The sequence below is a fragment of the Echinops telfairi genome, unplaced genomic scaffold, assembly GCF_000313985.2.
Source record: "Echinops telfairi isolate 266 unplaced genomic scaffold, ASM31398v2 ScPeMD7_2;HRSCAF=8, whole genome shotgun sequence".
Taxonomy (NCBI): Eukaryota; Metazoa; Chordata; class Mammalia; order Afrosoricida; family Tenrecidae; genus Echinops; species Echinops telfairi.
Window position 1 is genome coordinate 62,689,194 of NW_022103898.1, and position 18,230 is coordinate 62,707,423.

Consider the following 18,230-nt stretch of genomic DNA (forward strand, 5'->3'; position numbering starts at 1 on the left):
CTCCCAGGGGAGGGTTTGGGTCTTTGCATATTTATCCCCAGGCAAGTAAAAAGAAGAAAATGGTACTTCTACCAATGTTTCTTAGAAGTCCAACACCTCTTTAAATGCCTGGATAATGCACTTTAACCTCATTCTTCTGATCAATTCGATTCAGCTAGGGATGTTAAGTTAGCATTTACTTATTAAGTTCGCATACACAAATCATCCCAAAGAACATTTACTCTGAGCAGGAGAGCCTTGACTAGATGCTACCTTGTAGAATTTATTGGGAATAATTTATAGGTGTTCTTTCTGCCTCTTTCTGTAGGCAAACCATCTTCCGTAATTTATCGATGGATTTGTTCCAACACAGCAAACATCCCTCACCCAAGGAGAGAAGGAAAAAGAGGACCATTATCTCTACTCTTCTCATATATAGACCAGGGGACCAGAATAAAATTCCAAACAAGATGCTCCAATCTGCTCCTGCATTGCTGAATGTTTGAATATAGAAATAGCTATGAAAATTTTAAAAGCACCTTCCATACATGTATCTATGAGTTTTTAAAACAAGCATACTCCTCACTTGTTGAGACGGAGAGGTCACAAACATTGAGATCCTTATGCTAAAATGGGTGTTATGCAAAAATAATGATCACAACAGACCACAAAATGGAAGAGGACTACGTCATTTCATAATAGCCAACGCATGGAGAATAATGAGCCAGTTGGCACATAACCTTAACCATCACATCGCTTCTAACTTTGGCATTACAGCCAGATGTATGCTGTTGATGTGCAAGAGCTGGATGAGGTTTTTTTTACTATTGTTATAAATATGTAATGTCACATAACAAGATCATCAATAAGTGAGTAATAACACTGCGCAGCCTTGGAAATCTGAAGGTGCTGGTCTGCTCTGTGCTATAGGGTCACTATGACTCAGTGTCAACTAGACAGCAGTGAGTAGTGAGTTAAGTGAAGATTGTATTGGGGTCTTTGCATGGTCAATAAAACACAGGTCAACATCATTCTCTACTTGCAGCTAAGATCGGACATCAGCAATGATATCCTTCATTCCACATCTTCTTCTGAATCCAGCTGGAATTTCTGGCAGCTCCCTGTCAGTATACTGTTGCAACCATTTTTGAACATCAACCAATTCTTTTTACTCGTGTTCAAAAGCAAAAATGTGACTGTGAAGACTAGGAACAACTAACCAGAGGCATGGTATTTTCAACCTCCTCAGGAGCATGCAAAACTGAAAGAGTAAGAAAGACTGGAGAAGAATGGGCACCTTTGAATTACTGTATTGCCAAGGAATTAGATATACCATGGCTTCCAGAAAAATGAACAAATATGGTTTAGAAGAAGTACAACCAGGATGCTCCTTAGAAATGAGGATGGTGAGATTTTGTCTCATATATTTTGCGCATGTCATCAGGAGGGATCAGTCACAGGGGATGTCAGAGTTGGTAAGAGAGGGTCAGGGAAAGAGGAAGACCTTCGATAAGAAGGACCACAAGTGGCTACAATAATGAACTGAAACAAAGCAACAGTCGACTGGGAGGATGTCCAGGACCGGTAGTTTGTTTCGTTGTAGATGGGGTAGCTGAGTCAGAATAGCTCAAGAACACCTAACAACAATTGGGGTTCTTCATAGGAAATTAAACAGAAGTGCATTTTCCCCCTATTCTTTCTGGAAATCCAAGGGTAAAAGCAATGGAAGTAATTAAGAGCTTTGATACCGTTTTAAGGAAGTAGAAAAGTCCTTTTAGTCATGAGTCTAGAAGCCATCTTCTTCAAACCCTGCTAATGCAGGTTGAATGACCTATTTGAGATAACACTGTGAGCAGATAACGTTTTTCAGACTTTCCCCACAACTCATAAACTGCTAACAACTGATAAAAAAGCAACCACAATAAACCTGATACTTTTACAGAAGGAAAGTAGCAGAACATAGAAGAAATGTAAAGGTGCCCCCCATGAAATGAGTTAGTGGTTTCCCAACTTCAGAACTTCTTAGAGATGTGCTGCATTAATTAGTACAAAGTCCTTCAGACTCTTCGAGAACACGACAATCATAACCATGTACTCCTTTCAGGTTTGATTTAATCCCCAAATAAGGAATGCCAACTAAACCTTGGAAATATGCTATTTAATATTAAACTCCACTGTTCTGTCTTTTCTCCGTAATATTGCTTTCAAACTCAACATGGAAAAGCTGAGCCTCTTGCTATGAAAGGAAATACTCCGTACTTTGTCCTTTGTTGCTTGGCAACTAAGGGCTATAAATGGGTTTTATGATTCTAAAGACTGTGAGATTAATGTGAACATGTAAAAGTTGTAATAACTACCTGGGGAGAGGAGTCTTTATTTGGAAAATAAATTTACGGATATTTGTAAGTAGTTTATGTGCATTCTTCTTTTAGAGTAAATAAAGCTAGCAATGTGGTTTCTTTCGTGCTTACATATATCACAATGAAAATCAATGATGACTACCATTTGTCTTCCTTTACTCCTCACAACATACAGTGTTGTTATCCCCGTTTTACAGGGGGCGAAGACAAATCGAAGATGAAAAACAACTAGCCCGGCTTCATGCAGATTAGAAATGGAGGAACATGAATTCAAACCCATGTTGCCTGAATTACGGCCCAAGTCCTAACCAGCACACCATGGAGATTCCTAGGAAGTACGTTTCCCAACTCCTCGTGTTTGAAGACACAATTCCAATTACCAAGTCGCATGATACTCTCCTGAGAACACTTCACTACCAATTGCTATAGGTAACATTTGCTTTTTCAGTTGCTAGTGATCGAAGTATCAAATATCAGAGTGCCAGCTTGAGACTTTGTCCTGTGTCTGATTACCAAAAGGGATGAGATCGAATCCGTACTTCCTCCTCCGCTTCTCAGCAAACCCAGCTGCCCAATCCCCTTCGAAAGGGCCTGCTTTATGTACCAAACAACTACAGACTGGGTTTGGGGGGTTTCGTTTCTCTGCATTCCTTTTAGTGGCCTTACCTTTATTATTATTATTATTCTCTGTAGCTGCTTACACTATGAACATAAGTCTTTCACCACTAGCACCACATCTTTTGGTGCAGGAGCCGAGTTTTGTTAAAAAATACCAGATGGCGCTAAACTACTTGCTCACACTCCAGAATGATTTCATCTACAGAATGGAATTACATTCAAGTTGTCAAAAAAAAACACCAAAACACCTGTTATTTGAACAGGAATGGTTTTAAGTTTCACCACCAACTTTATAAAAGTTCCCTTACAACCTGTCCTGGAAGACAGTGTGCACACCAGGTAAGAACAGAGGCCTTTAGACATCCTTCTGTCTAAAGCTCTGCTACATACGAGCTGTGTGATCTTGGCCAGAGGACATAATTTCTCGGAAGCGATGTTTCCTCATCTGCAAAATGGTGGTAACATTATCTACCTGCTCCCTAGCCGGGGGGAACGAAGAATGAAAACATCAAGGAGCCTGTGGGCAATGGCTAGCATAAAGCGAAGCGGTCATCAAATGGTGGTGGCTTTTGTACTCATGATGGTCTTTCGGGTTATTTCAAACATAAGAACAAACCACTGTTCTTTATGTATAGAATCCTAGTAATACTACATTGTGCAATAACTACCAGTCAGACATTTATGTACAGTCACATTTAATTCTGACTCCTCTCCTAAAAAGTAGGCATGACCACCCGCCATTTTATAGAGGAAGGAAAGGTCCCTAAGGGGTATGCACACTTTATCTCAGTTACAAACTGAAACATTGGTGGTTCAAGCCCACCCAATGGTGCTGCAGAAAAAAGGCCTGGTGATCTGCATCTACAAAGATCATGGCCAAGACACTCAGAAAGCGGTTCTAGTCTGTAACACATTGGTTCTATGAGTTGGAATCAACTCAAAGGCAACACATTTTGTTTTTTTCTCTTTATTGAGGAGGAAACAAGACAGTATCTTAAGGACTCAGTAAAAGTAGGATTTGAAACCGGCATTTTGACCCTAACTAGTGCACGCATCACCACCTATGTAAGAGCAGCCAGGAGATCAAGGATGTCATCTGACACCCACGCCCTGCATGATGGGGGTGACTTGCTCATTGCGGCCTCATTTGGAGAAGATGCTATAATCAGACCACCCCGCGGCCCTGTACCTTGACCATGTATCCCACTGCCCAAACCCCTACTGTGCTCAGGACTATAGCTTCCAACCTACTGTTGGACTCCTAAGAACTCCCAAATAGGTATTCTGATTTCTGAATGCATGACCCAGGTTGGGGTGCAACTTAAATCTCTCATCTATAAAGCTTGGTTTCAGATACACTCCCAATTAGCATCTCTGCCATGCTTGACACTGAGCACTACACCAACTCCATTACCTCCCTGGCAGCAAAGAGTTCTTCATACTGCTGTAGTGGTTAACCACTTGACTACTATCCCAAAGTTCAGTATTTCAACCCCACCAGCTGCTCTGTTGAAGGAAAGAGCTGGCAATCTGCTCCCATAAAGATGGACAGCCTTGCAAGCCAAAGGGAAGTCCTCACGCTGTGCTATCGGGCCACTGCACCTTGGAATTGGCATGGCAGCACAACACCAAGTTACCATAGCAGAGCAGCGGCTCCCCACCTGCCTCATGCTGCCATCCTTTCATACAGTTCCTCATGCTGTGGGGACCCCCAACCATAACATTATTTTCATTGCTACTTCATCACTCTCATTTTGCTACTGTTATGAATCGTCATGTAAATATCTGACAGGCAGGATGTATTTTCATTTTTACAAATTAAACATAATTAAAGCATAATGAGTAATCACAAAAACAATATGTAACTATACTTTGTGAAATATTTATTTCTAATGACAAATAAATGAAATTTTGTCGTGAAGCATGGTATAGTATGGGTAATAATCTACACGCCGGGTTTTCGTATGTGGGTGTATCTGCATGTGGGCGGATCCGCCTGGAGACAGACAGAGGAGCGGTGTCTCGGTTCCTAAGACCACCAGAAATAGGTGTTTTCCAATGGTCTTAGGCGACCCCTGTGAAAAGGTCATTCAGCCCCCAAAGGGGTCATGACCCACAGATTGAGAACCACTGATACCAGAAAAACTCTACTGTGGGTAGCACATCTGAGAGCAGACATTGATGAGGAAGGACCCAGGACTTCCTTTCCAGAGATGATTCCAATATTCAAGTAGCTATATAGAAAAGAGCACATAGCAGGTTATTCTGCATAACGCAATGAAGGCCTCAGTTTTTCACAAGAAGTTTTGGGTAAGACTCTACCTCAACACACATTTGACGCAGGTTTTGTTGCGTCAGGCCCAGAGTCCAACCCCACGCTCAGGCAGCCCCGTGGACTGGCAGTGACTGCAACCATCCACTCAAACATAGCACCGCTGGTGAGGACGGCACAGGACCAGGCAGCGGTGCGGTTCCTTCCGCTGCACATTGAGCCACGAGTCACAACCAGCTGGAGGACAACAACGATCTACCGACAGCAACTGCAAGCCCGCAAATGTGAGACAAAGTCCCGTTTGCAACTGGAGCACCTGTCTTCTATGGGAATCAGACTTGGAAACACGTACATTAAAAGTGCAGTTTAGACAAGGTGCTGGAGAAGAGCAGAGAATTTAGCTTTCGAGCTTGCCCGGGGAACTTTGTTAGATGAGACACAGAAAGCAACATTCCAGGCAGAGGCATAGATGAAGGCCCAGTGATGCAGTCAAGAAATCATGAGAAGTTCAGTGTACAGATAACAATACAACAAAAGTAAGAATAAGAAACACATAGTAGTCCATTTACTGTTCTAACCTTATGCATATTGACTCACTTCACTTTCCCAATATTAGACAAGTGCTAGTATCATCCCAAATTTATAGATACAGAATTGAGACACGGTGAGGTTCAGCAACTTGCCCAAGATCATACAACTAAGGGGCAGAGTCAAAAACCAAACTCTGGCTCCAGAGCACGCTCTTGGCCACTGCACCAAACTACCTCCACAGACTGTGTGTACGGGGAAGTCCCCTGAGAGCAGGCGAGCTGGAATGTTACTTTGGGATCCTTATGCTAAGCTTGGGCAATTGAGATTTTTAAGCATTGGCATTTGTGTGAGTCGAAATAATGGCAGTAAGTGGGCAGGCAATACAGGAGGCTCATATGAAAGATGAGTGTCCAAAGGAAAGAGATTACAGCCAAGAGATATTTCTAAGGTTGAAGTCACAAAACTTGGTAAACAATCGACAATTAACTACAAAGAATATAGAAGGTACTGTCAAGGATGACACCATGGCTCCTAGTTTGGGAGGTTTATTGGAGAGGGAAGGGAATAAATACTTACAGGAGGTGACAAAGACAGGAGTCATGGGAGAAAGACAATGAGTTCTATTTTGAATGGGAAAGGGCAGGTAGGCACATTAGCAATATGGTTTGCTATGGGGATATCTGAGCCCATTCAGTGTAAGCTTCTGGTGCTCACCTAAGAGTCTCAAAATTGGGACCCAGAGGCAGACAGAGAGGAGTGTGAAGTACGAAGAGAGCCTGAGATGAAACAGAGAGGCTGCCAGGGATGAAAATCAGAGATATTTCCTGGGACTAAACAGTGGGTATGGTAACAAATCCCAAGGAGAACTCCAAGAGGATTAGGGCTTTTTTAATGGAATCTACCATTTAGGAGCATCTCAGAAAAGGTAATGGGAGGAGAAACAAAATGAAGTTGGGTTAAAACATGAATGGGAAGTGAGGAAAGAAGAGGATGGGACTTCAAATTCTGGTAAGGAGGAAAGCAGATTAGTGTTTCAGAAGAAGCAATAGAGGTGAAGATGAGATAATGAATCTCTATGTTGACACACTGAGACCCTGAATTTGATATTTCCCTACCCACCCACCCCAGGGGGCCTATTACTCTCTCTGCTTTCCCTTATATTGATGTTTTCTATCAGCTTTTAAGGTATCCTTTCATGTAAACCATGGGTTTTCAAACTTATTTGGTCTACACCCTCTTTTTAAAAATGACCCAGTGCCCACACCCTGGTAATTAAAAATGTTCCATAATTCAGGATACAGTGCAGATATCTGCTTTTGAAGCCCCACAGGGGGTGGTATCACTCACTTTGGGAAACACTGATATAAATTCTTCCCAGAAACATTTTGAAAGCAGCACAGGCACAATCAACCAATAAACATTGTTCCGTTGCCAAGAGGTTCCTCTGATCACACTGGGCCCGACCAGCTGCACCCTTAGAAATCTCTCTTCAAGTGCTTTTGGTATTGGGTTCTCAGTGGCAAGTGCTGGGAAAATAACTTCCTTTTCCTGGTCAGGTCAACTGCTCGTGGAGAAATCTTTGGTCCTTTACAGCCCATACTAGTAAAACTGAGAGCTGGTTGTTAGGAATTGACTCTTTTTGGTTCAAGTATTATTGGAAGTGTTTTACTGTTATTGCTATCCAGAATTTGGAATATAACTTTGAAACAGGGATTTATTGCTCTTATTAATCATATTACAATCCTTCCTTTCCCATTCATCTCCTTTAAGTAGAGCCTGCACATTACTCTTGGTGGAAACTGAGCACAGTCCAGAAACCCCTACCCAATTCAGAGAGACACTCCCCCAGCTGGGCTGCTCCAGTTCTCTGCCAGGAGGGGGTCAGTGAGGGAAGCTGCCCAATAACCTGCGAGTAGAGAAAGGTTCATAACCTGTTTCCAAGTTGTGGACTCGCTGAGAATCTAATGAAAACTATGGAGACCTCTGCATATGTGTAGGCATATACAAAGATATATTTCCCACCCAATTTTAGAGAGTTATCTCTGGTTAAGGATGCTTGACTTAAAATAACTCTTAAAATAGACGTTTATAACAGGCAGTCGTCGCGATAGAAGGGTCTGCAGATTTTTTTTTAAATTCATGGCAAGTAATTTGACAGTATTTACTAAAAGCCAAAATTAAAAATAAAAACATCAACTATAAACCAAAAGCTGTTACTTGAGGAATATACTAAAAGAATGGACTTGATACTTTGCGAGAGAAGGGAATATATCACAGTACCATTTATACCAAGTAAACATTTGAGTCAGCAGAAGCATCCAACACTAAGTGGTTAAATTATAAAACATCCCAAATAGAGATTGCTTTCCACTCCTACAAGTTCCTCAAGGACAGGAGGGGGAGGGGAGCAAGGGGAAGAGGGAGAGGGAGAGGGAGAGGAAAAGGGAGAGAGAGGGAGAGGGAGAAGGGCTCTTTCTAGACCCATTTTCCATCTGCCTTCAACAGCTTTCATTCATTTCAAGCAGAGTAAACCAGTGGCTGGCCTCCCTGCAGCTGTATCTGCCAGACTCTGGGTCATTGTCCCCTTTTCATTGAACACTTCAGCATCCGGTTCCCTCCATCCTTCTCTCCAACACTGTTGTTTCCATCATCGCTGGTTACGTCAACATCCACCCAGTATTACCCTACACAGATTCTTAAACTTCTCACCTCCAAAAATCTTGTCTCCACTTCATCTCAGCCACCATCTCTGGTGATCCATTCCTTGAACTTGGCAACAATAACTGCACCATCTGAAGATATGATTTCCAAGTATCATATTCTTTGACCAGATTTTCCTTTCCACTCACTGGCACTTACACCTTACGTCTAATAACTCTTCACGCCCAATGGGAGCCCCGGTCCACTGACCTAAATTCCCACGTTTCCCCTGCTCTTCATTCCACTCCCATCTCTTCACTTTTCCTAACCAGCTCACATACCAGGACCCAATATCCATTATAAGGCCCTTGCAAAGACTTACAACTCCCTTCCCTTTCTGTGTAACTCAACTGGGGAAACTGCAGATTTAGTTAAAACCAATTCTTCACCCACTTCAAGGCTGTATCTAAATAGCTGAATGTTACTGAGAAGATCAAATAATTGACATCACCTAAAATGTATGACCAAGTATCTGCAAAGGACATGGCAACTAGCAATCCTACTAGGTTTCCCTAGAATTCTTACACTTTTTGTAGTAGGTTGAAACGTGCCCCATGCCCCTCACCAAAGATGTGTTCACACAGAACCTATGAATGTTAGCTGATTTGAAAATGTATCTTGGGAGATATAATTAAGAATCCTCAGATAAAATCTTGGAGAACTAGGGTCAACTCTAAATCCACTAATATGAGGAAAGAGAAGACACACTGAGAAGGTGGCAATCGGAAGTGACAGAAGCCAGAGAGAAGGCTCTACAAGTCAAGGAACAGCAAGGGGTTCTAGCCGCCCCCACAAGCCAGGAGAGAGGCACAGAGCAGACCCTCTACTGCAGCCTGTGTTAGCACAGCCCCTCGGGGGGTTCCTTCTGGCCTCTCAACTGGGAGAGAACATATTTCTCTTGTTTGAACCCACAATGTTCTTGGTACTTTGTTACAGTAGCTCTAGGAAATGAAACTACTTCTAAGAAGTGAGTAACTTCTCTCTCTTCAAGCCCCCAAGCAGCATCTCTGATACTCCCTACAATTTAGCCCACCTCAAACTTCAAAAGTAAAACAAATGATCCTCATCAGATTCTAACCCTGATATGTTTCGCCTCTTACTGCAAGAATAAACTGTCCCCGCTCCTTAATAGCCAGCCCTCCCCAGGCTTTGGAGCCCATCCTTACCCACCCAAGGGTCCCCTCCCTCTTCTACATCATGCATTTCTTTCTCTCTACTGAATCTTCCCCATTCACAAATCACGTGTATTTCTCAAAAATCAAATGCAAACTCTTCCCAGCCTCTACACCCCTCCACCCTATTACACAGTTCCCCTGCTTTCCATCAGGTACATCTTATCCAAAGAATTCTCACTGCATGCCCCTCGCCTTAGCCCCAACCCCTAGAACTACATTTCAAGGTCCCCCACACCCTTCTTTCTCCTAGTCTATGGTCAATGAAGATGCCCTCCTTGAAGCTCTGTCTCTAGTACAGCCCGACAACCTCCAGGTTCTCCTCTTACTTCACCTTGTTGGCTCTCTCACTTGATCCCTAAGTGGGGCCCTTTATTTTCATTGTATTTTATTGGGGGCTGTTACAGCTCTTAGCCCAATCCATACAAATATCCTTTGTGTCAAACACATCTGTACATATGTTGTCATCCTCTTTTGCAAAACATTTTCTTTCTACTTGAGCCCCTGGCATCAGCTCATTTCCCGCCTCCCTCCCCCATGTCTCATGTCATACACGGACTGCTGTCTCCCTTCATCCACTTTTCTGCTGTCTGTCCCCCTGGGAGGGAGGCCATACATCAATCATTGTGATCGATTCCCTCTTACCCTCCTAGTATCGCTGCTTCCCTTACTGGTCCCAAGGGGTTTAATCTGTTCTGGATTCCCTGTTGCAAGCTCTTATCTGTACCAGTGTACATGTTCTAGTCTAGCTGGATTTGTTAGACAGAAGTGGGACCATGGTAGTGGGAGGAACCAATGTGTTTCCGTGGTACTATACTGCTCCATGACTGGCTCTTCTCTTCCTTGTGGGGTCCTTTCTTTATCTCAACTACATTCTACGTGTGTTGTCTGGGAAAACTAGGCAAACAAACCTACAGAAACATATGTATATAAGAGAGTTTTATATAAAGGATAAGTGTACATTCAGAAAGCATCCCAACCCTGTCCAGTCCAAGCCCATAAGTCCAACTTAGCCCATATGTCCTACACCGATCTACAAAGTCCTCCTCAAAGTCGCAAAACACACGCAGTGATGCTGAATGCAGGAGGTTCACAGGCCAGTGGGTAGAAAGTCTTTGAATCCAGTGGCCATGTAAGCATCTCATTGTTGGCAGGGGTCTCCATGCAGCTTCTCCAGCATGCAAGGCTGCATCAGGGTAGGTCCATGTGACTTCTCCTCAAGGATGTCTCCCAGGAAGTGAGCCTTGCCAGCTGAGGCAGAGAACTAGCTATGGCAGCTGCACCCTGGTCCGACCATCAGAGAGCGAGAGACAAGAGAACCAGAAAGGCGAGGCTCACTGAGCCATTTATTTCTCTGCCCTGCAATTAATCGGCCAGGTTGGCACAATAAACCTTAAGTATCTCACTAAGTGATCTCACCTAGTCCGAGACTCAACCACTACCCATATACTGACTCCCAAATCTATACATAATGCCCTGGCCTCTTTTCTTAAGTTCCACGTTTAAAATTCAACTGCCTCTCCATCATTTTCACTTGTCTAAGAGGCACCTCAAAATGTCTCAAATGAATTATTTTACAGCATGTCTGTGTGTGCGCGCGCACCACACACAAGACCTTGCCCAGGCTCCCCAGAATCTTTGTATCATCACCCATCAATTACTCAGTTGTGTATGCCAAACCATAGGGGTTATTCTTGCTTCCTCTCTGTTCTGCACCCCCATTTCCATCCAGGAGCAAGTTCTGCTTGTTCTCCTGCTTCAAACTCCCCGCTGGCTTCCCCTCATGCTGAGACTAAAGACCCAGGCTCGGAGGACACCTCCTCACACTCTCCCCCTCACTCACTACATATATTTCAGTCACCTGGACCTCCTGGTTCCCTGAGCCTGCAATGCTTTTCTCATAATGGATACATGAATTGCTACCAATCACTATTCAACCATCAGTGCAAATGCCACTTGTCTTCTCTACACCAGAATCAGATGTTTGGAATAGCTGATTCTTCTGACAGAAAATCAGAAACGTAAGCCAATGGGAGCTGGTTGTGTTTTGGAGGAATGCACGTGGACCACTTAAGAATCTGCGATTTTATGCCTGGTAATAAGGGAATCTGAGACTTCCCACCAGTTGGCCACCCTGTTCACTGCTCGTTTGATCTCTTCACTGGACCTGTTCGCCACTGTTTTCCTTTTTCACACATGTGGAAAGCTGGTACACCTTTTCTATGCGTGTGAACTTGCTGGATGTCACAAACCTGGGTAGGTTTCAATAGACACTAGCTGAGTGGAAGAGTCCTTTTACACGGCTCGTCCATTCTTTTACTCCATCAGCATCACTAAGTGCCTACTCTGTGTGGGGAGCCACATAGGCACCTTTCCAGGCTACATCTCACTCCTTGCAGTAATTCTGCTTAATATCCCATGAAGCCTTTCTCAATTAACTCCACCTCTGTGAAGCACTTCAGTCATTGCTTTTCGACTTCACAGCCTTCGGTATTCACTTCACCTAAACACTTGCGACACTTCTATTAGATTTCTGTGCAGTGGTGGACAACACGTTTTCACCTTCTCAGCACACCCTCCTTTGATAATAAACCAAATCATTTACACACACACACACAAACACATGAGGGGGACCCCTCCAAAAAAAAACCAGAATCTCCCCTCCCAAGCTATGTAGTTGAATCTTTTTACAAAACAACCTTATTGTCTTCAAAGAACTCCCCATTACACTTCATACATTTGTCAAACCTGCGATTCCATTCCTGGAAACATTTTTCAAACTCATCTGTTTGGGTGGCTGACAGCGCCTCCCTCATTTTTTTTCTTCACCTTTCTACATCAACAAATCACTGTCCTTTCTTGTCCTTCTTTATTCATACAAACAAAAAGAAGTTGCACAGAGGGCCATCAGGTGAGTAAGGTGTGTGGGAAAAGAGAGGCATGCTGTTTTTTGCCAAAAACTGGCACACGCAGATGGCTGCATGAGCAGGTGCATTGTCATGGTGGCAAAACCAGTCCCTCGTCTGCAACAAATCAGGCCTTTTTTGTCGCACATATTTATGCAATCTTTTCAGGACCTCCAAATAGGAAGCTTGATTAACAGTCTGACCTGATGGAACAAGCTCCAAATGCTCTATGATATTGAAACACATTTTCATCTCTTCAGGAAGTTGACATAAATCCAGAATGGGGTTTGTCAATAGTCGACATTTTACCTTTTTTGAAACGAGAAAACCATTGGTACACTCCAGTTTTTCCCACAATGCTGTCCTTGAAGGCAGTGTTCAACATCACAACAGTTTCTGCAGCTCCACCCCCCGCCACCCCACCTACACACATAGGAAACAAACTTTACAGCCGCATGCAAATTTCTCTTAAATGAGCCATCACAAAAAATGAGGTTCAAGTGAACTTCTTTTATGGAAAAATTCAGTGGCCAGAGAGAACCCTTCCCTGCAACACCACTGGGTGCACTAACTCAGCGTACTTATAAAAGCTCTGCCCAGTGGAGCTCTTTCCAGTTCCTTTTTTTTTTTTTTTTTTTGAGTACCCCCTTGTATATATTATATAGATCCATTTTTAACCCTTTTCTTAATATCTTTAATTTTTTAAAATATTTTTCCTATATTACCTTTGATAGCTATAAAATATATCATTTCTTGGAAGTCAACATTTACTTTCCTCATCACTATTAGAATGTAGGTGTCCTGGTGGTATAGTGGTTACGTGTTGGGCTGGATCCACATAGTCATCAGTTCGAAACCACCAGTGGCTCTTGTTAGGAGCCCAAACCCATCTGGCAGAGTATCTAGTCAGATTACACCACTGGCAAGCCCCCTCTAGCAACAGGCAAAGGTCTGGAACAGCCTCACTACCAAACACAGATCACTGTCATCCTGGTTAGGCTGGATAAAACTTGATACTGGGTCAGTTGGCCTCCCAGTAGACCCAACCTGAATTTGTTCTAGGTGCAAGGATCTCTTGCTTGTTCTTGGCTTTTAAAATATTGATGGAGGTCTTTTTTTTCCCTGCTCATTGTGGTATTCTTTGTATTACTATTGTCTGATCCTTACCACTTCATTTCGTTTTTGTTCTTTATTGTTTCTGTTGGGTTTAACAGTTCATGAAGCACAGGAGTGGGTGCAGAGAGAGAATAACTGATGCAAGGATGTATAGGGGATGTAGGGCGGCATGGGGGGGCAATGGGGAGGGTGAGGGGATTTGGGGAATAAAGAGTGAAGGTGGGAGGGAGAGGGAGCACTGGAACTGAATGTGTGTGATTACACAGCCGATTTTATTTTAAAGGTGATTTAGTCATGGGGGAATAAAAAGAAAATGTTCTGAAATTGATTGTGATAATGATTGTACAATTCTTGACACGACTGAACAATTGAATTGTAAGATGTGGATTATGTGCCAATAAAACTGAAAAATAAATTTTTATTAATATATTTTTTTAACGAAAAGACTGAGTTTTCTACTCCTGGAAGTCCACAGGGAGGGTGTTGTGACTCGGCATCAACTCAATGGTGAATTTGGAAATTCTGAATTAGAAATGTAGGATATGGTGAATTTTTAACTATAACTAAAACCTCTTGTTGCAGTGGTACCAACTTTGTTGACAAAGTTAAACATTCGACGTGATGTTTAGTTTTCAAATGACATAGGGATATAATGATAGGGATATAAATCTATGTACATATATTTATAGGTTAAGTATTAAGGTAGGAGAGGGGCATTAAGCCTCTTCTCAAGTCCTCCCACAATGCAAGAACACTTTGTTCTAATAAACTGGCATTCTGTGATGCTCACCTTCCCAACATGATTGCTGAAGACAAAATGGGTGCATATACTAATATGCTGAAGAAAGCTGATGGTGCCCAGCTATTACAAGATATAGCCTGTGGGATCTTAAAAGACTTGAAGTTAAACAAGTGGCCATCTAGCAGGGAAGTCACAAAGCCCACATGGAAGAAGCATACCAACTCATGTGATCACAAGGTGTCCACAGGATCAGGTATCAGGCATCAGAAGACCCAAAACAAACAACCATTTTGATGTGAACAAGGGGGGTCAGAATGGAGACATAAAGTCCATCTGTAGACAACTGGACACCCTCTCACAGAAGGGTCACAGAAAGGGATGAACCAGGCAGGGTGCAGTATAGCACCAACAAAACATACAACATTCCTCTAGTTCTTAATGCTTCCTCAACTCCCACCATCACTATCAAGACCCCAGTTCTGTCTTACAAATCTGGCTAGACTGGAGCATGTACACTGCTACAGATAAGAGCTCTCTACACACAGAATCCAGGACAGATAAACCCCTCAGGACCAATATTGAGAGTAGCAATACCAAGAGGGTAGGAGGAAGGTGGGGGGAGGAGGTGGAAGGGGGAACTGATCACAATGATCAACGTACGCCACCTACCCCCAGGGGGACAAACAACAGAAACGTGGGTAAGGGAGACAGTGAACAGTGTAAGGCAAGAAACTAAAAATAATTTATACATTATCAAGGATTCACAAGGGTGGGGGTGAAACAAGGAACTGATACCAAGGGCTCAAGTAGAAAGAAAATATTTTGGAAATGATGATGGCAACGTATGTAAAATGCGCTTGATACAATTGATGTAAGGATTGTTATAAGAGCTATAAGAATCCCCAATAAAATAATTTATTAAATAAAGTGTTGAGTTACAAAAAACTAAGGTCATCATGAACTCAGTCAACGCTATTTAATTAAAAATGATATTGTCTATCTAGATATTCTTTTATTGCAAAAATGTTTGTAAGAAAAATAAACAATGAGTTAAGAGTAGGCACGAGAAAGGGAAAACACTGCCGGAGTGTGCGTAACAAACTGCTAACACTTTTCTTCTTTCCAGATCAAGTTTTCATGAGACTGCATTTGACCAGAAAAAAGCATCAAGAGGAGTATGACACAGGCATATGACAACTGACTCCTCACTAGCCTATCACATCTGGTTTTACCATCTTCATTCTAAGGAAGATTGTTAAAGGATCCCCAAAAAACGAAAATCACTAAAATGTAAAGGAAACCTTATACCCTACCACTGAGAAGCAGTGCGCGGCTGATGGGCTTGGCACAGAGCAGCTCATCGGTGTTTGCTGAACAGAGGAAGCAAGGGAACACTGGGAGCGAGCTGTGTGATTTGGGGGCTGGGAGGGCTCATCAGCTAATGCCTCCATTTTTTAAATTGTAATTTGTAAATTCCAGCTATTATTTTTACCCTCTTCCCAAAGAACAGACTCCTCTTCTATCAGAAACAAGCCTTCAAACAAAGCAAGAAAAATGCTAAGGCACATTATTATGATGAAGATAATAATCAGGAGTAGCAACAATTTTCAGAACGGACTTGTGGAAAGTATAATTCAGCGTCTCTGCAAATAGTGCAAATAATGCAAGGGCAGGACAGGGAAGTAGACCAGATTAATGACTCGGGCCTCCAAATCTGGCAGAAAATCAAGTAGAGTGTTTGCAATTTTGAAACTGAATTGGTGGTTTCTCTAAAACAAAGAAGATGCAAGTATAGTTTGAGGCTTGGTACCTTCTGCTTGAAAAGGGTTTCAATCAGGCATTAGTGGGTCTACTCTGGGCCAAAGCCGACCCAGGTAAACACCACCAACTGGCACTGCCAGACTCTCAATGGGATGGACGGAACGTGGCACTGAGCTATCACGCCCACTTCTCTGGTCTCATGTTCCTTTCTGTCACTTCCAGCAAAAACCAAACCATGGAAAACAAGCATACCATCTTTATGCCTTCTGATACAGACTTAGAATCTCATTATTTCTTTGGCCAGATCTGTCACGGTTTAGCTTTGGGCACTCTTTAATGTTCTGTCAATTCCATTCAACCTTTAAACATCTGCTATTTGTCAGGCACTTTACTAAGCACAGGAAATACCAAAAGCTGGCTGCCTTCTGGATACTGCAAGAGAGATGGCCTGCCTTTAATCCTCCCACCAGAGAACTAACTTAGAATGGGTGAAAGCTATGGCCACAGTCTGCTTCCCGTAGAGGGTCAGGATCGGTTAGGTGATTAACACCTACATCAGTGTGGTGCCTCTCAATGGCACGGGCACCACAAAAATGCACGTCTTTGCTAATATTTTCACAAATGACCCATTAGGGTACCATTAGGAGTAGCAACCAACGCCATTCAATGAGAAGCAGAACTGCCACTCGATTTTTTTAAAAGAGGAAAACCTGTGTAACCATAGTATGACTCTTCCTTAAGGAAAAAAGGTTTCCGGCTCCAAAAACCAATCATTATCCAACCACACGTTTTTTAAAGTGCTGTGGGGAAAAAAGTCGGGAATAATGGGGAAGAGGAGTTCTTTGTTGCTTTTGGCTGTTTTGTATTTAATTATATTAAAAGAAACAATTTTTTAAAAACCTTACATTTTTCTTGAGCTATACAGAATAAGCTTAGAATTAAGGCATCAATCTGTTTACAAAATTAGAAGAAATAAACTCTAGCACAGGATAGGAACAAGGAAGTGTCAAGAGAGATTATGTTGACGCTTCAACTCTTCACAACCAACCTGTAAGTTGAAAACATTTTTTAAAATCACTAACAATCATCGTTATTTTTTCTAAAAATGAAACAAATACACCTCTAATTCCAATTTCAGGAAGAAAAATAATGCTATCGTGAACATCTCCTATTTCTCCTGAACTGCATGCTGGCAGCTGGCCTCTTACCTTCCAAGAACTGCTGCAGGGCCTCGTTTTCACCCAGGACATCCATGGCGCAGGGTCCTAGCTAGCAGCGCTTCCTCATAGAACAGGCTTATCAGACCTCAGGAAGTGCTCTCCTGACTGCGGCTACGAATGCTCTTGAAAAAACTTCATTTTCTTCAAAGGAGTGAAGCCTATCTGCAGGCATCCAATTGTATCCAGGAAGACAGATCAAGTTCCCAAAATGTGACTACAGAATTAGGAAGATACACTACGATCGCAGCGATTTTTTTCATGAAGAAAAGGGAAGCAAATCCATCGGTCTTGCTATCGCGGGCACTATTTCTACTTTGCCTTTCGTCTTCAAGGACCTTTGTCCTTAGTGACACATGTAAATACATAAATGGGCAATAAATACAATCTTATCTCTTATTTGTCCTTTTACACCAATATATTTGTATCTCCGCCTCTATCACCCAGATCCATTTAGCCACAATCAAGCAAAAGATAGTCCAGGTTTTTTAAACCTAGAGAAAGGGGGCAAATCAATATGATTCACTTTTACAGATACCTAGATAGTAAGTAATTTTAAAAGCTTGTGAAAAGTTGAGGTGTTAAGCATAATCAAATATATCCATTAGGAAAACTGAAATTCCAAGTAAACATGTCTATTTTGCCACATTTGTTTTCATTACAATATAAATTATAAAGTATAAAAGGTCCTTCTATAAAGCAACAAATCTATTATTACCAACCTAATAATTTATTACCAACTTAATACATATTGCAACCAAGTACATGATTGGTTTCATTCCTAAATAAAAAGCTTTACTCAAATAAATGTTTTCTTTTCACTTGTTCTGATTGACAGTGACTCCATATAACAGAA

General features: G+C 42.2%; 1 protein-coding gene across 1 annotated transcript in view; it reads right to left on the bottom strand.

The window, feature by feature from the left end:
* MYRFL (myelin regulatory factor like) overlaps positions 1-17,411 on the bottom strand; it is a 167,474-nt gene extending 150,063 nt beyond the window's left edge. The window contains exon 1 of the mRNA XM_045288878.1: positions 17,366-17,411. Coding sequence (XP_045144813.1) covers positions 17,366-17,411 — 46 coding nt within the window. The remainder of the gene's footprint in view (positions 1-17,365) is intronic.
* Between the last annotated feature and the right edge of the window lie 819 nt (positions 17,412-18,230).